We start from the raw sequence: 26,734 nt of genomic DNA, 5'->3' as shown, positions 1-26,734 counted from the left end.
AATTCTTGGAAGAATATGTATTCTTTCTTTTTTAACTCTTAAGTAGTGCCACTTCCTTTAAGGACTCTTGATCTGTATCATGTCTCTGAACCTAGAGCGAAGCTTCCAATGAAAGGACCTCCTTCCTGGCTACACCCAGCAACGCTCCTCACAGTACGTTGCTACCTCCTGCTAAATGTCACACTCTGGCAAACACCGAGGCGAGCTCTCTAAAGACCAGAGAGACCTGCATCAGCATTTTCTGTCCATTCAAGATCCTGGTCTTCTCACCCTTTGGGGCAGCATGCTAACATTTTCTGCTGCAAATCTCACTGAGCTCTTCTTAGGCGGCTTTCTTCTTTTTAATTAAAAAGACAAGACTGTCAATTACTCAAACTTAATCCCAAAATGTAATTGTTACTTTGAAAGATATTTTTTTCTCATAAAGCTCATAGAAGAGAAATATTTCCATCAAATTAAAATTTAGTGGGAGCTTGGATTTAAAAAAAAATATTCATCTTCAAGTCCCTGCTGGCTCTAGAAATCTAAATAGCACAGCAAGGCATAAATACAGGGAGATCACCAGGAAAGGCTGACTGATGTAGGCAGATCCAGACTAGGAAAATAGGAAAAGGCATCAGAAAAGAGTCCCAGGGCTAAAAATTCTCCTTCCTTTAAATTGACGCTGTAGGATTTTTAGCCATTTAGCTTGAAGCTAAATGTAAATTCTGAGAGAGGTAACACTTCCAAGCTTCTGTTGGACATTTAAATAAGAGCGTGAATAAATTTCAGAATTATTCTTGCTAGAAACTTTTAACAGGGAGAGAACAAGAACCGTTTAGGAAACAGGGCAGAAGGAAGAATGAAAAGGTGAAAGAGCAAAACACAGAAGTGGATTCAACAGAGAGAAGTGCTTGTTACAACTGGGTCTAAATCAGTGGTTTGGGCTACCTATTACAGTTGGGTCTAAATCGTTGAATTGGCTGGTGAAGTATTGATTCTAGGTGAAGTATTGGCACAACTATCCCACTTGGGATAGACCGGGAAGAAGTCAGACTCCTGTTCCCATTAAAGGAGTCAGAGGGTGGTTGTCAGGTATTCATGTCAACTCTTAATCATCTTCATTGTATTAATCAGGGCCCATGATTCTGCTGTAAATTTGTGTTGACGTGGCTACCTAAGTTCTATCAAAAAAACCAAGACCCTTGTTTCCATCACCTAGTGGGAAAGGAGAAATGTACTTAAACACTGAAGCCTTTCCTAGGACATGCTTTACACCTTTGAGCAGAAAAAAAGGGCAGGTTCTTTAGATTGATCATTATGGATTAGTCTGGCAGGTGGCAATGTGCAAACGGGCATCCACAGCAAGTGCATGAGTGTATGAGCGTGTGCCACACAGTAGGGAACTGTGCAGCCGGCAGCTCCTCTTAAGTGTAGTATTATGATGGTGGTGAAAAATAATGGAAAGTCTTCTTTATCTGACCGTGGGATACTTCTCTATTTAAACTTGTTAGCAGTGTGGGCATTTCAGACATCCCTAGAATCCAAAATACGTCAAACTATAATGAAGCCAAACCGAACTTTTATCTAACTAATATCCAGGCAACATGATACATGATACAAGTACATCTTTAAAAATTATAAGACATATGTGTATCTGAATATGATCATTTTGCATTCAATATGCTTTCTTTCTAGGAAATTGAAGCTCTATTTTATATATTATTTAAAACACCACTTAGAGCTTGTAGGCATGAAAAATATAATTTCTTTCCCATTTCACAGTTGGAAAAACTGAATTAAAGAGAACAATGTTAGTAATTATCCATGATTAATAGAGGTGTGTATGTAAATCAGCCTGAATAAGTGTGTGAAATTAGATGTGCCGATGCCAGACAGCTCTGCTCGTGTTTTTTAACGATGGATGCTTTCAAATCTCTGCGTGAGTTGGGCACACACCTCTGTGTGTTGAGTGGGTCTGGAAATGAACTTTGTAAAAGTGTATGGATTGTAAGGCAACTGTATTATATATTATAAGAATTATAATACATAAAATAAATTAGATGAGTGTTTAAAATTCATTAGACAGATATAGCTAATACATATCTAATGAACATGAATGCATACATAATGGTTATTTATAATGTACTATAGATTTATATATGTGTCTGGGTGCAGCAAGGAGTAGATTGGAATTTGGGTGTACTTTGATGATTAAAAGTGTAGGAGAAGGTGCATGTTAGTTTCCTAGGGGTGTAGGGACTAATTGGATTAATACATGCAAAAGCCCTTAGAACTCTATTACATGAGAAGCCCGCTATCTATGTTAGCTATTATTATTATTATTATTAATATTACTATTTTTATTAGACAAGGTAAAACTGCCGTTATAATAAGGAGCTGAAAAGAAGCATTCTCTCATTGATCCCTGGGATAATATCCTACAGAAAATAAACGAAGCTGTAGGGATAGTCCAGCCATCTTCACAGCATGGGATCTTTGTAGGATTTTTCTCCCAGTTTTCCTTCCTTGCCAGCACAGTCTGATTTGAGAACCCATTCCTGGGAGTGCCGGCTGAGGGCAGGTACATCTCCTCCTCTTTCTAGAGATAGAATCTGGCTGTTCAGATGCCAGGCCCACCCATAGCAACACCAGTCTCCCTATGGGAGGAAGCAGGCCTGGAGGAGTGCAGATTTCTGCAAGCCTGGTTTGTTTGTGGATATTAATTTTTTTTTTAACTTTAATTGTGGGGCGTGTTTTGTTTTCAGAGCGTGCTTTAGACAGCTGTATTAATCATGCAAACCCAGCCATGCACAATGTGTTTTATCAATGGAAAAACAGGAACGGAATGGCAAGCAGCTGTGAACAAACCCAGTGCAGTGCCTGAACCTGGAAGATAATCTCAAACATTTCCCAAACCTGCTAGCCACACGGGGTTAGTGAATGGAAAGGCTGTTCACTTGGAATAAATAATCAGATGGGAGGCAAACAGGGTAGACAGATTCCAGGGTTATTAATTTTTTTTTTTTTAAAGTGGCAGCGATTGTGGTCAGAGAGCCTTGAGCTCGAGGGAATTCTTCACTTGAGGGTGATAAACACACAACGGTGGTTTGTTCTTGTCCTTTTCTCTTCTTTCCCTTTATTTTTACTTCCTGAGGCAGGTTTCATCACCTCATTCTGCACCTGCGGTCCTTCTAAATGTGAGAGCATCTCTGGTGCACGTCTGTCATGAGGGGCTGTGCATGGGGAGGAGACGGGAGCAATGTTACCCGATTCTCAGTATTCAGAGCCCTCAGGAAATGATTTGAGACTAACAAAGTGAGAAAAGTTCCCTCAGACATTTAGAGCTGGCTCTTTCCTCATTTTACAATTCAGTGGATTTTCTTCAGCGATGTAGTCAGGGGTAGTTATGCAAATATATGCAATTCAGGACTCATTTCAGAATAAATAAACCTAAATTAAAATTAATGGAAAAAAACACCTATCAGAAACAGATCAAAAATGGCAATTTTATTTATTTATTTATCTTTTAAATTAAGGAGCAGGGAAGCATCCTGATTTTTTTGTTTTGTTTTGTTTTTGGCATAAGAGGAAAGGAAATTTGAAAATTTCTGATTGGCCGCAGACAATACAAATTATCCTTTGGTGTAATTCCAGTATTATTATTATCACTGCAGAAAATCAAGCAATGTGATGAAGGAAACCCAAGGGAAACACATTTGATTTACTGAGCCTTGTTCTTTTTTAATCACAGCTTGAAGAGGTTTAGGACTGCATTCCTGCTGCAACTCTGCTGTTTATCCCCAGTCACCTTGATAAGCCATGTAGAGAGGGCATAGGAGGGGAGACCCTCCAATGAGAGATATTAACAATGAAGCAGCTGAAATTAAACATGTGTTTCTGTTATTAGAAAGTAGGAGGGAAAGTTCTCTTTTTTTATGTTGGGAGGAGGGAAAAGGAGCTTGGGGACTTTCTCCTACTTTCAAAACACCTCATGGAAATGAATCAGCTTAAAATCCTTCAAGCCATTTGCATCAACCATCTGCATATAGACATCTTCACACTTTAGGATGGAAAGGTAGGATTCCACATAGATGATGACAATATATAATATTTAATTAAATGAAGGTGTCTCGTGTTATAGTTATGACCACAGTGAGGTCATCTTTTCTTAGATATTTCGGTACACAAGGGGCACTATAAAAAGGGTTAAGGATCCCATATGTTAGTATTTTTTTCCACAGGAAACTGCATTTCACATGGGCTGCCATCTTGATTGGAAAGAAGAGAAGAAAACAGATTTGATTCTAGAAAGTAAAAGTCCTTGTAAGGAACAGGAAACTTAAGAGGGCACTTTCTATAACCACCTCTCTCACCAGCTACCCCAAGTTTCCATGAACAGCTTTTCAATTTCTACGAGCAGAAGCCCTAAGTATTAGTAGTAAGATAAACTATATTCTCTAAAACTATTGGATCTATGGAAATTATCTACACTCTATCTACAATGTAAAATCAAACTAGGGTCATTCTCCAATCAACAGTTTTGTTTGTGGGAAAATAACAAGTTCAACAAAATCCCACATGCTCCATCCCGGTCCAAACTATTTTTCAATATCAAACAGCTGTCCTCTGTGAACAGTGTCTGGCTTCATTTTGTTCAATGTTATATATATCATAAAGAGTGATCAGATAAAATGTTTGACTTTGTGGCTGTAGAACTGCTCTCACAAAGGATACCTCGAGTCATAGTGACACTGTACAAAGCTCATCTTGGATGGAGCATGACCTCTTTGAAAATGTTATCCATTGGGACAAACGCGTATGTGCATGTTTGTCACATCAAGATATTTGCAAGATCGCAACATGATAAAATGGTGTCAATCTCTGCAGCAACAGTAGAAGATAAATGTTTTAAAATGACTGTGGCATGTCAAGAATTCAAAATGGGATGCTTTCCATGAACACTGAGTTTCTTGTCAAGTCTAAAAAACAGGCACATTTTAACAGTCTTATTTTTAGTGACTGGGATAAGAAACAGGTTTCATCAATGTTTTAGGGAAGAATTTTATTCAACAGAGTTCTTCTAAAAATAGTTTTGCCCCTACTTCAAATTTAAGAATAATTCTTTTATTAAGCTGTGTAGTTGATCCTTGAAACCTTACAATTCTCATTTCTAATATAATTAAAATAAGTTTGCATATGTGTGAATACATACATATGTAAAACATTGCATTATTGACACTCTCCATATCTACACCCAATTGTGGCCTAATTTTTAGTTTGGACAGGTGTTAATGAAACATGATCCGTCTTCAAACATATAAAACAGCAGCCTCCTACCTTTAATTCTGAGCACATTTCCTTTAGAGTGTATACAGTAATCTTGTTTAATTGGATTTATTTTTTCCACACTAGGCTCCACATGGCCTACTTTCCATTTTTTCTCAAGTCTTTGAGTGTTATTTGCAAATCACTTTTCTGGAATTTAATTTCAATGGTAGGTTGGTTTCATTTTAGGTTTTTTTATTGTTTTAATTTTATTTGCCAATTTGCCTTTAAATGCCCTTAAGCGAGAAGGTCGGGGCTGCACTGCACTTGCAGCTAAACGTGATGTAGAAGGCAAAATTTAATTTGAGTGTGTAGAAAGTTCTGTGAAAAGGAATATGGAATGATTACCTTGTTTTCTTATTTGTGTTTTCTAAAATAGTTATGTTTAAAAGGAAACGCCCCCAAATTGGTCAAGATTTTAAGAAAAGGTAATGTCCTTGTAATCTGGCTGAGTTCAACCTTTGGTAATAGATAAATTCATTTTTACAAGTAATACAAATGACTTCAGATTTGGACTGTATAAGGTGGTCAGTTAGAGGATTTATATTTTTGTGAGCTACAGGATTTAACCGGCTGTGTTCCAAATATGTGAGTTCATAGTTACCTGTAATATGTATTAAAAGAACAAAAAATTGCTGTCTGAGTTTAGCACTGTCTCCCCGTGTAGTGACCAACTTGAAGTTAGGTCAGGTACAGACCAGTTACCTGCCTTTCAACTAGTGTGAGGGCAATCGATTGACATTTTTTGAAGGTTTAAAGAAAAAAATGATTCCTTTTGTATGCGAATTTTGTGAAGGTGCTTCCCCCTTTTTGTGTTTTGCACAGTATAGATGATGGAGAATGACCCAGCAACAGAACTACAACGATAAAAATCATACTGACCTTGAATGGGGTGGGGGACTGTGGGTAAAACACGCTCTAAAGGGGAAAAAATAGTAAGCATCATGGAGAATGTATATAGATAGATATAGATATATCTTACTCATGTTTAGCTACTCAATTATAAAACAGATGAATTTTCATGCCTATGGGATCATATCTCCTGTAAAGCATTTGTCTGTCCTTCCTGCCAACACTAAATTATCAGAGAGCTATTAGTAAACTTTAACATCCAAAGTCTTTAAAAAAATAGCTAGAATAGGGGATAACACCTTATTGTGGTAACCGTACAAACAGGATCCTGCCCTTCTCGGGAAAATCCACCAAGATTACAGATTTTGGGGGGTGTTGGTATTGAGGGTATTTAAATTAGTAGTGATCAAATTCAGGTCATGCATCTTGGCCCTGGTTCTGGGCTTTTTAACTTTGGACAGATGAACCTGTGGTAACTAAAGACTCCTTTCCTCCCTTTAAGCCCTACAGTTCATATCAGCTTTAGCCAAGCAACTAGAAAATTTATTTTGGTAAATACTAATTCAATTTTTCCCTCAGATTTTTCCTTCCACATTAGTGATATCAGTGCAAGAGTAATGCAAAGATACTAAGCTTCTTGGCATGATAAAATCTGATTTTTAGTCTTTTCCTTAATCCCACCCTCTTGTGATAATACAATCTCATCTTAAGTTTGATCACCAGTCAAATTTGCTTGATGACACATCCTGTTCAGTAGTAAGACGTGCTTTTCTTTTAAACACTAGAGTCTCAGCTTATGAGTCGCTCACAGTCCCATCCCCAAGCTACTGACCATAAATTGAACGTGCTGAAAGAGTCCAGGCTTTAAGGTATCCTCTATTTGTCTCATCAAAACCCAGGTTTAACTCTAAATCCTCCTCCGTGGCTCTTTCAGAAAGATAGAATGTTGCATTAGGGATAGGATGCATTACTTGCTACCCCCAAACCCTATAATGTAATGTAATCATAATACTTCTCTACATTCCTCCTAGCAGCTTGGTTAGATAAAGACCAGTGATAAATGAAAATCAACAAAAGTCAAAACCGTAAAAAGAAAAGCATATGTGCACATTCAAATCTGATCTGCCTGCCATCTTGTATCATAAGCTTAGAAGAGTAGATTTTGCCTAGAATTTGGGCACTCAATACACCTGGACACTAAGAAAACCCAGTCTCCTTGAAGACTGAGCTTTCCTTTCTTGGATGAAGGTTGTGGCTTAAATGCCAAAGTTTTATAAGTGCATTAAGATGGAACAAGTCAATAATAGCACAGTGAAAAATTGTGTCTTAGTTACACAAGTGTCAAGGAGAAAAATGTTTTAAACCTCCACTGGTTATCTGGTATTAAGTTTCCAGCTTTGAAAATAAAGAGCTAAACTGCTTTCAGCATTTATAGAGCAGTTGGAGACCACTGTCCCATAGTATACTATATCTATCTTATTTTATTCTTATTACAATTCTTATTCAGGCTGTTTAAATGACTCAGCTTAATATTTTCTCATCACACTGTTCACAGCTGGGTAAATGCACTCTGCCCTCATTTCGACAAGACCATTTATATTGCTAAACATCTCATCCACCCCCCTCTCACTGCCTCTTCAACAATTTCCCAGCTTGTTATTATCATCTTAGCTCCACCCCGTTATCATCAGCTTAGCCCCATCACACCCCATTTGTTATTCTCGTTCTCTTAATTTCATCCTACTGGCGTATCATTCCTTAGATGCTTCCCCATCCTAGCTTTTTATCCTTATTCTTCCACCATCATTTCGCTGTATTTCGTAGTTTATGCCAGGGTTTATGGGCTCCTGTAAGAGTGTAAAGTGAAGTAAATACCACTTAAAATGAAAAAGAAATCTCCAACTTTTAACATTTAAATGTAGGGGAGAGCAGGAACCTTGGCACTATGTGCTCTTTTTTCCTGCTAGTATTTGAGGAGGTCAACATAGCTTAGCAATTGGGGGTTTTAAGAACAGAATGCAAGGTTTACCCCAATACGATCTGCTGTGGCTCTTGGTAAGTCTTAAGTCTGAGCTTTGGTTTCTTATCTGCTAAATGGGCTGGAGGGTGTTATTGGCTGATTCTGCTCGGACACCATAAAAAACAGTTCAACTGGTGTTAACACTTTGAAAGAAACCCCTCTGAATTAAAAGCACCTAAATGACGAAAGCTGGGGTTGAGAGTAGGGTGTACAGAGAGGTAATTTATTAACTCAGATATGATTTTCTTTTATTTTCCAGTGGGTATTGGATATGGTCAATGGTCTCCCTGGAAGTAGGTGTATTCAATGCCTACTCTTAAATCTAAAACTAGTCCTGGTGCCCATCTATTTCCTACTGTATCCACAGACAGCCCTCAGAAGGAGTTCAAAGCCCATCTTTCAAACTACATGTGGATAGTGTTCAAATAGCTGCTCAAACTGCTTTATTACACGGCATCCAGTAGTAGCTGGTTAAGAGGCTTTGCCAAGCCTTAACTAGCATCATCACATGGTGTATATTTAAAATGACTTCTAAAGAAGCAGGGAGGCCCTGATTTTAAGGGCTCTCTCCAGTGCTGGGTTGCTTAGGTTGTTCTTGAAATTTAATCAAGTATAGGTTTACAGGTTAATGATCTTTTAAAATTAAAAAGGAAATTTTAAAACCTCCCATACACAGCTGTGGTATGGCTCAGTGTAGATTTCTTTGTATTTTTATTCTTTTGTACTCAGTAGCCTCAAAATACCTTACCGATCCACACATTTCTCTAAAGTAGAAGGTAACTGATCGGTAGGACTGTCCTTTAACGTGACGAATGCCTTCCTTTCACAGGCCTAGGGTCAAAAGCTGAGCAGTAGGCTGGACTCTCTGCTCAAAATCTCAATGTGCCAAAGTTGAACCAACGGTCTCACTAATCTAGTGGACTCAGGCTGGTGAGGGTTAATGGAAATGGAAGCGGGAGGTGATGGAAGTAGTGCCCCCGGGTGGGAAGGAATATAACAATATTTAGTCAGTGAAAAAATATCATTCAGTGAAAAAAGGAGAAAGAAGTTAGATGTCTTTTCACCTCCAAACTACAAAAGATACATCTCCTAACATTTTCCCTACATATACAAATCTAGATAATGTGTTGGTCTAGACCCTGGACCCTGGAAGGAGATTACCCGAATTTAAATCCCAGCAGCCTTACTTTGTTGCACTAGTTACTTAACCTCTTTGTATAATGGAGAAATATGAGTGCCTAATAAGGCTGTCCTGATGATTAAATGAGATCACGTATGTCAAGTGTTCGGCACATGCGCAGAGTACCTTGTACATACTCACTTGATAAGAAGTGATGACGTTAAAATCATCTCCCTTATTCTTCCTCCCTACCTGTTGCTTTAAAAATAACTCAGTGCGAGCAATAAAACAAGATAAGGTTTCCTTTGCGGATGCCTTGCAGTGTCGCCAGTGTGTATACATGGACGCTGTTATGTTACACATGCTGACAATGGAATGTCTCTCGGCATCACCAGAAGTCCAAGTCTTCACCCATGTGATACATATTCCCACATCTTACAAAAACTAAGGAGCGGAATCCTTGACTGTATACATTGTACCATGGATTAATGTGTACAGAGAAATGATATAATGTAACACTTTGCCAAGGATGAAAAAAAGATATAAAAGGCATTACTTGGATATATAGGCTAAGGGAACGGATCCTTAATAAACAGAATACTAGAATGTATGGAGGACAAGACAAATGAGAAAGGAATGCTTCCATTGGCTTAGGAAAAATGACTATGAATACCAGGTATTCTTGCACTCTCATTCAATTATTTTGACCCCTTTGAAGATAATATTTGAACAGAGAGTGAAGAAGCATATGTATGTATGTGGTGGAGGACAAGATGTATCAGTGACCGCAAACTGACACTCTGTACAAAGTCAGCACGTCACTGCGGTGGACATGGAAAATGTGCTGATGCACCAGTGAAGATGGATAATCATGAAGTCTTCAGGGGCTCCGGCTCTGGGTTTCTACCTGCTGCTGCCTCTGGCTGGCAGCAGCTCACCAGCTGTCTCGTCTGCTTTGTACTGGCTGAGTCAGCAGAACATCCCGCTGCCCACAGAGCGCTCTCTGTCACGGGTGCTGGCCACGGCCGCCCCACCCAAGCATCTCTCCCTTCCTGACCCTGTTCTGTGGAAAAGTACCGCCACCAGCAGTGTCTTCCTTCCTCCCAATAAACCCATCTACTTTGAATCTAAGTGATGGGCAATCTGTTCACACACGTACTTTCTTTTTCTTTTTTCTTTTTCATTTTCTTCTCTTCCTCTCCCCTGCGCGTGCTCTCCTCCCCACCTTTTACCTGTGTAAATTGGTTACCATAGAGCCTTATTCTTAAAGATCCAGCTATGAAGGCTGTAACAACACATCTCCCAAACCCAAATCATGGTGGCAAGGCAGCTGTGGTGGGATTGCCATTCCTGTTACACAAGGAGCAGAGCTTCCTCCTTAAAATGTCGAAGAAATAGGACAGTAGTTTCACTAATGTTTGACAATTTTAATAGCTTCTTTTCCCCTCAAAGCCCAGTGACCTTTTGTGTTCTATTCTTCTGTAGGTATTACACCTCCTAACTTTCCCATCAGGTGGGAAATCAATTCTAAGCCGAACGCTGAGGCATGTGCTTCCTCTCCTCTGCCTGCTGTGGTGTGCAGAGCTGGTGCCAGCGCGGGCTGCCTCGAAGAGGGCCCACCGAAGTAGCACATCATTAATCACGGCCCTGTACTCTTCTCAGAGGTATAATGAGGGTAGCTTCTATGAAATCATCAAGGGCAATATGACCATGATATACTTGCCCAATTTCTTGATTCTTAGTTTACAAACAGAAGTTCTATAAGATTCTTGACATTTCTTAATCTTACTGGCTTGAGTACTTTAAGTGGACTTTTGTGAATAGGACCATGGTATTTCAGGGCTTGAGATGACCTTTCATCACCACCAGCAGACCAGCAGTATCTCCATTATCTTTGACCTAGTCCATGCTCTTCCTCTCCTCCTCAAATATTTCCTTTTCCCCTCTTCCTCCCTTTCTCTCTCTCTCTCTCTCTCTTTCTTTCATACCTGTGAAAAATAGGCTATCATAGAGCCTATTCCATCCTTCTACCCTTCTTCCCCATCCTCTCTCTCAGTCTATAGGTATCATTGTATTTATTATTTGAAAAATATCATTAGCACAGTCCTTTTTCTGGGTGGGATAACAAGAAAAGAAAATTTGCATACTTTTATGTAAATTTATAGTTGCTCACTTTCTCTAACTAATCCAATTATCCTATTTTCTCTTTTCCAATCCCTACAAAACCTCTTGTTAAGTGTATGTTGTTCTACTTAATCAGATCACCTTAGATTTGTTGGAATCTCAAATTCATAGTTGAGGCTATTTTCCCCCCTATTTATGGAATCCCTAACATCAGGAATGAAACAGGTAAGTACATTTCTTAATAAATATCTTCTCAAGTGTTTTGAGATATCGACGTCTCTAGCTTAAGTAAAGAACACTGATGTTTGGTCTTTGGAGACAAGTAAACAGGGATGTGAATTTTAAACTTCATATTGATGCAGCATTTGTAGCATAGCTGTATCCCATCACACTTACAGACTGAAGTCAACGGGAGTTATGAATGAGAAACTGAAGGCCAAATTTAGAATAGTTTGTGGTGGTTTTTTTTTTATAAGTGGAGTTGGATCTTGAGCAGTTGTAAAATGGCTTTAATACTACGTTTCGAGGGAACTATCACTTAAATTGATTTTTCTCCTAAAAACTTTTCTCTTGAAGGCTCATCTAAACTGAATAAAGCAAGATGGAGACATTTATCCTGGTCATAGTATTTCTAAATTTTCCAATTTAGCCTGTTCAGAAAAACAACAAGAAAACAAATTCCTAGTGGCTTATTATTTCAAAATAATAATAAATATGTTGGACTTTCTCTTTTAGCCCAAATGAACTGTCTAGCCCAGCACGTGCTAACACTTTTGTTTGTTTTACTTATTCTGATAAACATTTTCCTATTCTAAGAGTCATCATTTCCCCTGATCTCACCCATCGTACTTCTGTTTCTCAGGAGGCATTTGATTCTGTGCTCATAGCTGCTGGACCAACAAGGCAGGGGGTCAGATATCTGACTACAACATACTGCTCAAAGGAAAGGCTCTAAGGTGGGCTTTCTTATTAATACCAATAACATAAAATCACTTGTCCTTCCTTAGTCTGCCTTGAGGACCTTCTTTGGTCTTCAGAAGAAGAAGCTTTGCTCCTCTCTCTCACCATGCCATCTCTACTCCAAAAATATATCAGACAAGTAATGTTTCCTGCTGTCATATGGAAAGCTTTCTGCAACGTTTTTCCTCCCTTAGATTCTATATTATGTTTTAATCATTCATTCCACTCTTCCTCTTGTGTCATTAAAAATACACTTTCTTTTTACAGCCTCTCCCTTCTCCCAGCACCTTATCCATCCTCACTGAATATTTCTCCCTCAATCACTCCCATCACTGCCATTTTTTAAGTGCCATCCACTTTCCACGATCTTACACCATCTCTGCTCCTTAAAGAGACCATCACCAAAGAGATTTTTGTTCTCTGAATATTCTTACAGTTTAAGCAACCAGGAAAACAAACAAACAAAAAAAAACAACTAAACTAAAAAAAAAACAATAAAACAAGGCAGTTATCAAAAGTACACCAGGGAATAGAGAGGAGAGGTATTCACTTGTAAATCTCATTTTACGCAGAGGGATTGCGAACCTGTGTTTTTGTTTCAGTGGCTATACACTGATTTTTGTTTAAGTTTACCTTTAAAAGGTACGGGAATGATTTTCGAGTTTTCCACGGGAGAACTCCATCAACTCGGTCCCCCAGGCAGCTCCCTGCACAGGAGAACCTCCTCAATTCGGTCCCCCAGGCAGCTCCCTGCTCTCGCATACTTACTGAAAAGTACGAGGCTGGCGTTCGTGACCCCCAGATTGTTGGCAGCCACACAGGTGTAGTTGCCATAGTGCTCCTCAGTGACGTTGGTCACCGTCAGGGAGGACTGGCCCTCCGTGCTCTTAATCTCAAGGCCATTGGCACTGTTTATCCTAAGGGTTCAAAGACAGAAGAGTGAAGAGAAACACGGATGAAGATTTGGTATAGTAATTTCTTTGTCAACATTACATTGGAGAAAAAGGAGAGGAAGGAAGTAGGTGGAGCTTGTCGTTCCTGCTCAATTCCTCATTTTAATCGTGCAATCCCATAGTATCAGAGCCAAAGTCCATTGATGGAGAAGACTCGGGAATGGATGAGTTTCATTAGGCTTTGGTTTCCGCTCTAGGAGAGAAAGACACGCAGGTGGACACTACCCCCCAACCACCTGCCTCACCCTATGCACGTAACCTGAGTGCTTTGGGGTTCAGTTTAAGAGCTACAGCCCCAGGGCACTTGGTATAAAACCTTGGAAAATAAAGAGTCTCATCGGATAGGCCTACATAATTACAGCCGGGCTTGGCTTTGTCATTAGGGCTTCTGGTTTCCCTTGTTGAGCAGGGGAGACCTGGCGGAGCAGTGGAGGTGCAGCGGGTTTGGCACATACCTGGTGTCATCCCGGTACCACTCAAAGTCAGGTGCAGGCACTGCCGAGGCCTCACATTTGAGAGAAGCTTTTCGCCCGGTGGTGGCTTCGTTGCTCTTGGATTCCGTGATAGTGGGAGGATCTGTAGGAAGGACAGACACACAGTTTACATGAACTTTGGACGGTGCTCCAGAATTTCCACACAAGAAGGAATTAGAAAGGACAATTTGATTGCAGAGAGGCAGGACAGGAATGGTCTTAAAGCTCCATTTACATGAATTATGTGATCCGCTGAATGGGACGGATCACCAGAAAGCTAAATAGAAATAAGAGATGAATGAAACCGTAGACTTGGTTTGCTTAAACGGGACACTTAACGGGGCTTTATGGAAATGAAATCTAGGATATCTTTTTCCCTCTTCCAATAGACCATCCGTTATTCCAATCCTAGGTTATAATGCTTGCATAGCTTTATTGCTTTTCATAAATTGAGTGGTAATACTAAAGGACTTGGGATTTTAAGTGTATAATTTGAGCATTTTTCTTTTTCACCGTCATCGTTATCATTATTATTATTGTTACCTTTGGAGATGGCAGTAAGAAATCTGATGAAAATAATAGAGCACTAAAGTCCTCTCAGCCCAGGCTTAGCCTGATATTGTTGCAGGAATCCAGGAAAACAAACAAACTAATGTCAGATGATTGCTATACTTTTTTCCCTCCTCTGTGTTCCCTTACTGCTATGACCCAGGTCAATTTTGCTTTTATGTGTGAGGGTGCAGTTTGAAGTCTATCGTGGTGCATAAACACCTTCCTGGGGTACCAGTCTTCTGGTCTCTCTGGCAGTTGTGCACTTGATTTTTTTCTGCTTAGGACTGAGTCTATAAAACTGTAATGGGCTTGAAATGAGCTCAGAAACACATTCTAATTTGCCGTGATTCTTTCAAACAATCCCATGGAAAGCGGAACAAGTGTTTACAGGTCCACAGGACTGAGCGACGATGGTAAACTTGAGCTCTTGGCTTGAGGATGCTGTGTTTGTGCAGGTTATGGACCCTCAAGGAGAGAAAGACTTCTGTCCAAAGGTGATTTGCCAGAAAACAGCAACTTGGCTGTGTGTACATGGACAAAATAGACCCAAACCATCTGTTTATATTTTATAAAGGAAAAAGCTTATTTAGGTAAATTAGTGAAGTGAACTCTAATATACAAAATTCATTGACATCTCTGCTCTTCAGCACCTGGTTCAGCTCACTTATTTTCGGGTTTTTGTCTTCATATTCAAAAGCTATTTTCCAAGTTTTCTACCTGTAGAAGACCTGGATCCTCTTAGTTAAAAAGGATGTACAAATGCATCCTCAGGTTAGTCTGCAATTTTCTCCCCCATTTCATTTTCACATCAGCTTGGACACCTTTAAATCACTGTCACAGAGAAGAGGAGTCAGAGCACATTTGGATAGCGCCGCCAGCCCATGTGTAAACATGTGCCAGAGTGGGCGGTTGTTTGGCTTTAGACTTAGCTGCTCATTTTTGTTTAGACAGAAAAAGGCAACAAGATGAGTGGAAAGAACCCTCGACTGGAAACTAGGAGCGCTGGAATTTAGTTTCTGTTTGGTTGTGTGGACTTCCCATCACACACTTTACCTTTCTGAGCCTTGGTTTTATTATCTATAAAATGAAGGAACCACACATTAACAATCTGTATAGCATCCCTTCCAACTTAAAAAATACCAATTCTAGGGGACTTCCCTGGCAGTCCAGTGGTTAAGACTCCGTGCTTCCACTGCAGGGGGCACGGGTTCATTCCCTGGTCAGGGAAGTAAGATCCCTCATGCCTCACTGTGTGGCCACCCCCCTGCAGAAAAAAACCACACCAAACCAATTCTAGTCAAAATGGCCCATTCTTCACAAATGGGCAGTTGGTAGCATTAGGACCCAAGTGTATTTTTATACCCATAACTCCTTTAGCCCTTAACCCTTAAATTGCTAAATTCAAAATTGTAACTCATTTATCTAATACATGGGTTGGGAGTCAGGATTAGAAGTCAGAAACAGCACACCATAGGTCTGATTTTGACTATTAACCAGAATTGTGGCCTGGACAAGTGTCTGTACCAGTTTGAGCTTTTTCTTTCTCATCCTTTAAAAGAAGAAGTTAGCTTAAAATGATCACCAAGTTTCCATTTAAAATTCTTTCATTCTATGATTGGTTATATAGATCATTAGAGCACATTAGTTCAATGGTTAATGCAATGATTAGTGGTAGTGGTGTGTATGGGCGAGATATGTGTATAGAGATGGGGTATGGAGTAGAGGTTAAGAACTTGGATTTAAAGTTTGATAGACCTGAGCTCAAATCCAGTCTATGTCCTTCACTATCCTTCATCATTAGAGAGCTCAGTACTTTGTCTAGAGTCATACTGTCTCAATTTCCTCATCTATAAAATGCTGGAACCAGAGTCAGGGAGGTCCATTTGGAGACTGCTGAAGGAACACAGAGATAGCGTGCACTAGGTCTTTGATAAAGGGGCTGGAAGGGAATGAACAGATTTGAGATTGAGAGATATGAGCCTCAGAATCGACAAGATTAGATGTGAACAGTGAGGGAAAGGAGGAGGAGTGTCAAGGGTAACACCCATGTTTCCAGCGTGGGCATCTAAGTGATGCCATCCACTGAATCAATGTTAGTTTCCCGTCTTCACCTCTTCACTGTATTAGGCTAGGCTCTTAAACTGCCAGTGACTCTACCATCCGTGGCATGTTGGCCAGAGAGATGATCTTGCTTGTGATTCAATTGGTTTGTTCAATTCGTAAAATGAGTTTTAAACTGTTTGTGAGTTTCTGGAGCCGCATGCTTAAGACTGACAAATCCTTAATGATAACTATCACTTTGCTAAACCAGGTCCAATCTGGGCCAGACTCCACATTTTCCATCACCTCCACATCTGGGGCTCGTAGTTGGGGCAACTCAACATAATAATCCATGGTGGAGGTCTTCTAGCCCTTCCACCATGGGACCAGGAACACAAGTCCCAGCTGTACAGTTTTATGGGCAAGTTCTTCCTCACTCTAGATGTTTCCTTCTATGTGGTGGGAACTTATTTATTAAACCTTCTTGCTCTGGAACCCAGGGGGTAATTTTTCTAACTGAAAAATTAGGGAAGAGCAAACTCGATTTGTTTGCTTCATCTCTCCCCTTTCTTCCTCCTGGGACCAAACTTCTGGTGGGGAGCAGAGGTTCTCCTCTGCTTCTCCACACTGATGTCTTACATTGGTTCTTTCCTTCCTGCTCTCATGTGGGCAGGCCTGCCCCAGTCCAGGGCTGCCATGATTGGGAAGGTAGGTTGGCCGCACTAAGCTGCTGCCTCTAACCATCTTGATTTCTAACAATGGGGGTAAGTGGGCCTCATGTATGTCTCCTTTACTTATTTCTCATTTTGTTCAGAACCTGAATAGCTAAGTAGTACTATTTATTAGCGCCTCAGAGATGACAGCATGGGAAGGATGACAGTGAACTAGGGTTGAACACTTTTAAATGCATTGATCTTGGGGCAGGATGACACTGGTCAATTACAAAGGTCAAACACTTGCTCCTCTCCTTGAAAATCTGGGAAGTTTCTCATACCAAGGTATAGTCACAGATAATGACAAATGTATGAAGAGTTCGTTATTTCCAGTATTCTCAAATGACACAGTGGTGCAGGTCTGTTCCATAGCTTATTGGAATGAACATTTCAAAATTCATTTGTAATGAATTCTGCATAGGTGAGGCTAAGAAGAGTTATTACAAATCATATTGTGGTATGCCTGGTAGAGTTAAAATAATAGATGTCCTTGCTCAAAATATGGTTATAATTAAAAGGTGGCTTAATAAAAATGCCGCACAGAGGTCCATTGTTATTCTTTATGTGACTTTGCAATAGCTTACAGTTGTCAGAGGACCCTTCTAGTTCTTATTACTTTAAAATTCTGGGTTCTGAAAATATTAAGGGCTTTCTTCTTATATCACCAATAATAAGACTCTTTTAATTAGAATGAATAGGATAACAATGACAGTGGCCTAGCAAACAGAATATCATTCATTTAATTTTCCTAATGTTTGGAATAATAGTATAAAGGAAAAAATTCTTAATAGAAGATTCAATATATAGACATTTACCATGTGTCAGCACTCTACTAGGCTTTATTTATTCTTTTCATCCAAACGGTAGCCCTAGGAAGCAAGGATTATTAACCCCATATTATGAATGAGAAGACAGATTTGCAGAGGGTTAGTAAATTGTGCAAATTCACATAGCCAACATTTGACAGAATCTATATTGGAACCCATGTTCTGAAGCCCATGCTCTGAATCTCCCTGTGTTTCCATTTGAGTGAGTTCCTTTAGAGAGAAATTAATTCCTAATAAGGAAAAACAACATTTAGGGGAGTATGCTGGTAGCTTAAAAGGCAAATGTTACGTATTTCTGCTATTAAAAGGTACCCAAAATGGCACAACATGCACTGGCATAGTGGATATGAATCCACATTAGAAATCAGGAGATGTGGGCTCAATTTCTGCCTGTGAAACTTAGGTTGTCACCTCTTGAAGGCGACATGTTAACTTCTTGGAGCCCCTCACCTTTGAATGTAGGTGATAAGACCTGCCTACCTGTCTCACAGGTTTGATGTAAAGATCAAATGAAATCTCATATATCAGAGCACATTTAACACCTGAAGTGATTACATTTATTATTTTTATTACTATTACTCACACGGTATCTTGGAAGGAAAGAGGGCTTTGGAATTAGACCTGGGCAGAGTTTCAACTCTACCACTCACAGGTTCTTTGATTTTGTGGCAGAGAATGCTTACATTCTCTGAGCTTTGTTTTTGTCCTCTGCACGGAGATGATTTGATTATCTCCTGGGTTAGTGTGTGATGGTGGACCGACGGGGTGGAGGCAGAGAACACAGGCAATAAGAAAGGCATTGTACCCAGAGAATTTAAAAACAATAATAAAACTAACTAAAAGTTGTCTTTTTTAAAAAAATCACCATGTACCAGCAATACTAAACCAAACATACCAAACAATGTCAGTGATAAAGTAAATACTCCTCCTACTGGGGCAGGCCGGGCCCCATACGCCTCTTTCCTTGGTTGGCCACTGTTGGTGTGATGATTACGGTGAATCATACAAAATTTCTAATAGAGTCTTGGTACTCTGGAGATACTCAGAAAATGATGGTTCTTGTACACATTGCAAAGTTATAGTAGCAAATCGCAGTACTCTGGATTCTTACTGAATAGTTCCTCTGATGATCCCATAATAGATTCATAAACATTAGCACGTGTCTTTATTGATATCATCAATAAACATGTAAGAGTAAACTAAAGGTTGGCATGGAGAATGGAGAGGTGTAGTCATGAATAGTTAGAGAACGTAGCCAGTTTGGTTCCATACTGAGCCGTTATTTTCCTCAAGGTGATTTTAGGTGATTTTGGAATCAAAGTATTGAAGAGTCCAGTTAAAATACAGTTATATTATCTGGAGACGACGGATGTTTCCAGTCCCAACTGTGGAATCTATGGTAGGTAACCTCTGCTTCCTCTAAATAAATGGCTATCAAATGTAAGGGCAAGCTTTAGAAATGCCAGAGTCCCATGTCCCCCAGCATATATGTTGGGTTGGTTAGCTCTGGACACCAGGGTGGAGGCAGAGCTGAGTTGAAAGGGAGATGAGAAGCGGAAAAAAAAGTAATAAAGTGTGACAATGTGAACCTAGTTGGAGTGAGAGCTGTGGGAAAGCTGAAGGCAGGAATATTAGCTGGTCAGTGGGGTTTGGGGGCAGGCTTGAGAGCTGGGGGCAGCTTTTGAGAAGAATTTCTCCAGGAATAGGAAAAGCGTCCAGTATAAGAAGAGTCCAAATAAAATTAAGTCCTCACTAACTGAACACTTACTATGCACTAGACATTATCCTTGGGATACTGGGCACTAGAATGAGACAAATCCAGAAGTAGCTACTTTTAATGCACTGTGAGAACTGAAATTGAGGGATTACACCTAGAACCTGTAAATGAAAGGAGACTTGTCCCTAGGGCTGGAATCTGGAAGAAATTAGCAACTATCCTGTAAGATACAAGAAAACAGAAGTCCTGCCTATTGTACAAAATTTGACTAAGCTTATTTAGTTGAAGAGATTTTGGGGTCAATAATTTAGCTTCTGTAGGCTCCGGGACATCCTACCACTTAGAAAATAGATTTTTCATGTCAAATGGCTATGCACAGTGCTGTAGACCAACTGTGGAGAAGGATTACCCAAGAGAAATAAAAAGGAGAGACTGTAGAATCCAGCTTATGAGCTAAACAGGAAGAACTGTTCTGTCTCTCTTGTTTACTGCTCTAGCTTCTCAATGCCCTGGGACAAATATCTGTTGGCAAATGAGTAAATGAATCAATGAGATGTTAGCAGGAGAAAATTACCAGCACTGGGATTTTTTTTTTTTTTTAGTGGTATTGTGGATCTGTTCCATTATGATAATCTATTCAGCCATTAATTATCTTAGCCATCCTGATCCCCTGACCTAATTCCAAACCTTGTGTCTTGAAAAGGAAGAGGAATCAGCTTAAATAATGGGGCATTTTCATAGTAGGCAGGTTTATATGAAGTGACAAACTGGAAATTTCTCAGTTTGCATGAGCTTTGCTAGCCAGACCTGGTTCTATAATCTAATCTTGGAGACTTCATCTACTTAATACAACTACATTTAAGTAGGGTGAATTGTTTGAATAGGACAACAGGTGCAATGGCTAGTTGTTTTAATATAATAGAAACAAAGCTTATGAAGTGTTGATAAAAAGGTGATTCCAAAGGACATTGATTTAGAACATGCTTCCTGATTTGTGGCATATATCAATTTGCAAAGTTTGGAGAAATGTTACAAGAGCAGAGTTTATCTGTTAGCTTTTCACCTATTCATTCAGTAAACATTTACTGAGCAATTTTTACAAGGTCAGATATGTGCTAGATGCTGCTGGTTAGGACAGACTGGCTGACTAAGCTCATTATAGTTTTCTATGTAATTTGTTATGACATGTCGTTTTAGAATCTTGAGTCTCTGTCCGTATTCTTCTGTGGTTCACTCATCGCTAGGAAAAGCTCACATTTTTATAAAAGGCTTTTCTTGAAAATTATCAGTATTTTCTTCTGTTCTAAGTTACACTTTGGGGACAGTCAAGAAGGAGCAATGTCAGAATAATTGTGCTAATAATAATAGGACCCAGGCGGCTGGCTTTGATCTTGGGAACCATCTGCAACACAGACCGCTTTGATGTTTCACACAATGGAAGCATGAATATTTTCTATGTACTCCATGATTGGACTTTCAGAAATCTAATGAAGATTAAGGTCGATTAAGAGAAAATAAAATCTTAACTCCGAAAGTCAGAGAAGAGGTGGTAGATGATGGCATGGCTGTGTATATATAAAAAAAGCTAACTAACCTAATTATAAACTTATATAAACACCGAGACAAATTGCCTTTCATGTGGAAAAAAGGTCCTAAAGCATTTTATAACACTGGGATCATTAACGTGTCTTTGAAACACACCCAGAACTGGAAAAGAATAGTAATACTGGCATTTCAAAACTCTATTACTTAAAAAATCGCACTTCAGGATAAAAGCACTTCGGATCTCATCAAATGCATCCCCTTGTTCTTGGAAATGAGTGCCATAAATGCTACAGCAGAATCCTATCTGTTAGATTCTTCTAGGTCGGGTGTGAAGGGGATTTCGCTTTCTGTTTCAGAAGGCTGCCAGGCTGGAGCAAGGCCACAGGAAATAGTGCAGTCCAGCATTGACCGGGTCACTTAAGGCAAGTTTCCTCAGCTCATTGTGCCTCAGTTTCCAAATTTTTTAAGTCAGACTAAAGATGATCTCATGAGTTTACTGTGAGGATTAAATGACAAATGTAAATCCCTTAATCAGTGCTGCACATAGTAGGCACTAAGAATTGAAAACTTCTCTTGCTCTTTCTCCTGAGGGCATGGGCTTTAGAATCAAACAGGCTGGAGTCTGCATCCCTTTTCTTACTCTTGCTTTCTGTGTCACTTTGGAAAGGCAATTATACCTCCTAGGGCGCTAGTGTTTCAAACTTTAAAGTGGAGTCAATTATATCTACCTTGCTAGGGACTTTATACAGTATCTCTGGCACACAGTGTAACTGCATGGAAGGCTTAAGATAACGGAAAGTAACTTACCACCATCCAAAGCATATTTTCAAATATGGGTTAAGATGTATGTGCATGTGTGTCTGTGCGCCTTTGTGCATGTGTGTATGTATGTTACATGTGCATGCGTGTGTATATGTATATGTGTGGAGTGTGTATTTGTGTATTTGTGTTAAACACACAGGAAGGAAGAACTGTCAGGACATCCTTTTATCCCTGTCACTAGCCACAATTATGTGATGTGGAACTTGAATTTGAATGATGCGGACAGTCACTCCTCACTGAACAGGGTAAATGAATTCTCTTTATTCCTTTGCTGGGTGACACACATCATATGGATCCACCCCCGCCCCCCATCCTTTTGAACTACATCTAAGGATCCTTTCATCTGAGAAGTTCAAAGTTTGCCCACTTAACTATGTATCTTAGTGAAATCTTCCTTTCTAATGCCCATACTTTGGGACAAATAGATAACCAATATTAACTTATCAGGTATCCCTCGTAGCCACCGGGGACACGTGGTATCTGACCACAGTGGCTTAAATTTGTTCCCAAGGCCAATTAGTTCAATAGCAGAGGATAAAACATGGTCTTGAATTATTCTCTTCTGACAAACAATACATTAAGGTGGAAATTCCAGTTAAAGCAGTTATGAATTGTTGTTTTTTCCAAAGTGATATGACCTTGGTCTCCACAAAGACTAGAAGAGTGATTGCCTAAAGCGCTAGTGGTGTCTGATCATGTTTTCTTAATTCTGTAGTCTGAGTAAAAGACAGAGTGTATTGTTAAATGTATTATGGGTTATATTTAGAGTTGGTACAGTTGATTTATCAAATTCAAAGGCCAAGTCCTGCCCTTGGATGTGTCCAGTGTACAAATGTGCATCCCTGATTAGAGAAGCATCTGCTTGAAATGCAATGTTCTTTTGATATAGGCTCTTTAGAGCTCGCTGGAGGTGGAGGTGGGCCCTGGGCACATGGCACCTGCTGGCCCCTGCCATACTCACAGTTCACAGTGACCTTGACTTGTTTGACATCCGCCGAGGAGACCTCATTGGCAGCTTTGCACTCATATTTGCCTGACTGCTCCCTGGTGATGCCGAGGATCTCCAGATATTCTTCTTCTCCTTCAAATTCTCTTCCTGTAAAACAGAGGTTTGCATGATTTTTTTAAAGTTTAAAATATGCAGGAGATCACCTCTTTTTTTCTTTTCAGAAGCAATAAATCCACATGGCTTTTCAATAATTTGACAATGTTCTTTGTCTGAGGTCAGGTTCTATAGAAGCAGACTCCAAGACAAAAAAAGTCATTTGAAAATGATTAAGGAAGGAAATGTTCTCAGGAAAAACTGGTAGGGGAGTGGGAAAATGGGATCTGGCAGAGAAAGGAGCCAAGCTGGGGTGCAACACCAGGTCTCATCCCACAGATGGCAACTCAGCTCAATCCCTCAGGGAGCTCTGGGCACAGCACAGGTCCCACTTCGAAGTTGTGCTGACCAAGAATCAAGAAGCTGGAGTGTTGGGCTTCCCTGGTGGTGCAGTGGTTGAGAATCTGCCTGCCAATTCAGGGGACACGGGTTCGAGCCCTGGTCTGGGAAGATCCCACATGCCGTGGAGCAACTAGGCCCGTGAGCCACAACTACTGAGCCTGCGCGTCTGGAGCCTGTGTTCCGCAACAAGAGAGGCCGCAATAGTGAGAGGCCCGCGCACCGCGATGAAGAGTGGCCCTCACTTGCCGCAGCTGGAGAAAGCCCTCGCACAGAAACGAAGACCTAACACAGCCATAAATAAATAAATAAATAAATAAATAAATAAATAAATAAATAAATAAATAAATAAAATTAAAAAAGAAAAAGAAGCTGGAGTGTTTATACATCACGCTCATCAGTCACTGGCTAAAGGTTTAGAGCAAAGTGGGAGTCGCGGCGAGGGGCATGCAAGTTGTAAAGGGCTCAGAAGGGCAGCCATTGAAGTGCTGAATCATCGATTAGACCATGCTTCAAAGCACTCTTTCAACCAAAGTTGTTATTAGGACACGTGGCTTCCCTTCAAGAAACTGTCACTCTTCTCCCCCAGATTATGTGGAATTCTGTTCACGAAGGTCATGTTCGAAACCCTGTCTTATAGTTATGGTTTCCTTGTTCAGTGTCAAACTACATCATCAATGAGACTTTCAGGCCTTGGACCGGATCCACGAGATTGTGTTGCTGATGGTGCATTTTGTCACGTGGGAGTGGAGGGCTAGGGAGCTAAATATGATTGGCTTAACCACTTGGGATTAGGGGTCTGGAGGCCCTTTTTAGAAAGTTGCACAAAAATGTCTCCATTTTCATAAAGAAATGTCAAGATAGGCAGGCTTGTTTAATTCCCCTGATTAAAAGACTTTATTTCTGGAGAGAGAGAGAGAGAGGGAGGAAATGGAGGCATGGAGGTGGAGAGTCGGGGGGAGAAAAAGGGGAAAGAGAAAGTGAAGAGGAAAGGGGACTGAGCAGGGAAGAGCTTGGCCAGAAAGGCCTATAGACATCAGCTAAATTCAACTTCCCTCACCCTCAAGTTACAAACCCCACTGCTGTTGGGTTAGGACAGAGCAGCTGGAAGGGTGCTAAAGAACACAGTCCTGCCACCATGAAGAAAACTTGCTCCTGGTCCTCCTACACTAAATGGTACCAATTAATAGCTCTGTTCGCATGCCACAAGCTGTTTTCCTTTTCTGGAAATTGCCTGATGGCCAAATCAACATAACAGCCAGCCAGCACAGAGACAAGTTCACTGCCTAAATACGTCAGCTCAGCCTGTTAACTAGGCTCCCAACAGAACCTAGGGCCTCTTTGATAACATTCTGTGACGCAACTGTCAGGAATACTGCAAGCTTCAAGTCTTCAGTTAATTGTCACTAACACTAGTTTGAGGAAACTCTGAAATCCCAACAACAAAAAGGCAATAGTTATAATTATTTGGTTTGGAGTCCTGCACATTATCTAGCACATGCTTCTACTGAAAACTTTTAAGAATTAGTCTGTAAGTGTATAGCTGCATATTATTTATAATAAGCCATCTTATTTCCTGCCTGTGTTTTCACCTTTTTTCTTCTCCACACTCATGCGAGTAGTCAGACCTAACTACTCATGCCGCAGAAGTAGAATGTGGTAGGAAAGAAAACAGAAATCTTAGAAAGGGTAATAGTCCGCTTTACTGGGTTAGCTGGAAAGAATTTGGACTTGGAGGAGAAAAAAAGATCTTTCCAGCATACTTGCAACTATGAACTGACAGTCATGCCAACTAAGTGATGCTAAGAATCTTCTAGTTAAATATAAATACCCTGAAGACAAATGGCAACATTGACAACTGCAGGCCAAAATAGGATAAAGCTCGTTAAAAATCTGGAGTGCAAAGGTGGGATTTACAGTAAGACAGCATTATTGATTTTGAGAATAATGGTGGATTATGATGAAAAAAGAGTAAAAGATGAGTTCAGAATGGTTTAGGATTTCTGCCCTGCCCTGCTCCTGCATCCATCAACTTTATTCCTAGGTAGGTACAGCGTTGTTAGTAGAAGAAAGGGAGAAGGAGTATAGTCTTCTTAGAGATGGCTAATAACACTGAATTCTTTTCACTTCCCATGAAATACCTAGAAATGCTGGGTAATGGACCCCTACCCTGCATTTTGAATTTCTGAAAGGTATAAACCAGTTCCAGGCATGGGAATGATGATTTTTAGCAACGACCAAGGACCTACCCATTTGGGAAGCTGGCACCTGTGAGAGTAGACATTAAGATGAACTAGAGAAAATAAAGTAATCTTTATTGGGTTTGGGACCTCGGATTCTTACATGAATACCAATGTAGGTATTCATCGTCTCATTTTTTCCCAATAAGCAGATAATAAAACAAATCTTTGTGAATTTTCAATCTCATGTCTCTAGGAAGAATTTACCCTGATACTACATGGGGATGAAGGGGGAGTTTTCCATTAAATGTCTCACCCATAAGGCAGAAAGATCATTTTTGTTTCTCCCATCCTAGCTCTCCTGCACTCTGATGGCCACCTCTATCTCCAGCATACAATGTGCACAGTTGGTTCACTAAAGCAGGGGAGTTTCAAGATGCAAACCAAATATAGGTAAAAGAAACTAGACAGTCTTCCCTCATCCAACAAACTTGACAAAAATTTAAAGTATTAAACAATACCTCTGGGCCCTTGTCATTCTTCCTTTATCTCTTGGACCCTTCATTTGAAACTCTTATCCTGGCAGAAGTGCCAAGAAGCTAGGCTATTTTTCTTGCACCCACAGGAGACTTTACTCACAGCACATTATCTCTCTTGGTTCATTTGAGCATTTCTCATTAATCCACAGTGATTTGAGAGGAAAGGGACACTTTTGTGTTGCTAGAAAGTCAAAGAACCAGACTATAAATTCCTCGGGGGCTGTGTCTTGCAATATCCCCGTGCACAGCACAGGGTTTGGCACAGATTCATTACTCAACAAATGTTTGTTGAGTTAGCTGAACTGAATTAAGAAACACAAGCAAAAACTAGAGTCAGATTCAACACATCATCTAGCTTAAGAGAACCAAGTATCCAAAGGTACTTTCTGTACCTTCTGTTCTTTCTGTAATAGAAGCTGGCATATAAATCCACTCCCTTTTAATGATCCTAACAAAATACCCTTTTACTGGGGAAGGATGGGTGTGCTGAGTACTCTGCTGTGGAAATGCTGGGCGGGGCATCTCTGGCCATGTCCTGAGAATGTATCT

At 40.1% G+C, this 26,734-nt stretch overlaps 1 protein-coding gene and 1 long non-coding RNA gene across 3 annotated transcripts in view; one reads left to right on the top strand and one right to left on the bottom strand.

Moving 5' to 3' along the window:
* Positions 1-26,734, bottom strand: part of LSAMP (limbic system associated membrane protein) — a 640,478-nt gene that overhangs the window by 26,333 nt on the left and 587,411 nt on the right. Inside the window, exons 4-7 of one of the 2 annotated variants that reach the window (XM_082460092.1) lie at positions 22,987-23,121; positions 13,792-13,912; positions 13,152-13,300; positions 6,190-6,225 (exon numbers count right to left, since the gene is read on the bottom strand). In XM_082460092.1, coding sequence (XP_082316218.1) covers positions 6,190-6,225; positions 13,152-13,300; positions 13,792-13,912; positions 22,987-23,121 — 441 coding nt within the window. The remainder of the gene's footprint in view (positions 1-6,189; positions 6,226-13,151; positions 13,301-13,791; positions 13,913-22,986; positions 23,122-26,734) is intronic. The other variant, XM_082460093.1, reaches the window with a different exon arrangement.
* On the top strand, positions 10,338-12,863 carry LOC309659896. Its single transcript, XR_014263032.1, has 2 exons — positions 10,338-10,870; positions 10,928-12,863. It is a non-coding gene; the product is annotated as an uncharacterized lncRNA (long non-coding RNA).

The sequence above is a fragment of the Balaenoptera physalus genome, assembly GCF_965194825.1.
Source record: "Balaenoptera physalus genome assembly, chromosome: 4".
In the NCBI taxonomy this organism is placed as follows: domain Eukaryota; kingdom Metazoa; phylum Chordata; class Mammalia; order Artiodactyla; family Balaenopteridae; genus Balaenoptera; species Balaenoptera physalus.
Note: the sequence above shows the minus strand (reverse complement) of the source record. Positions and strands in the feature narration are given on the sequence as shown.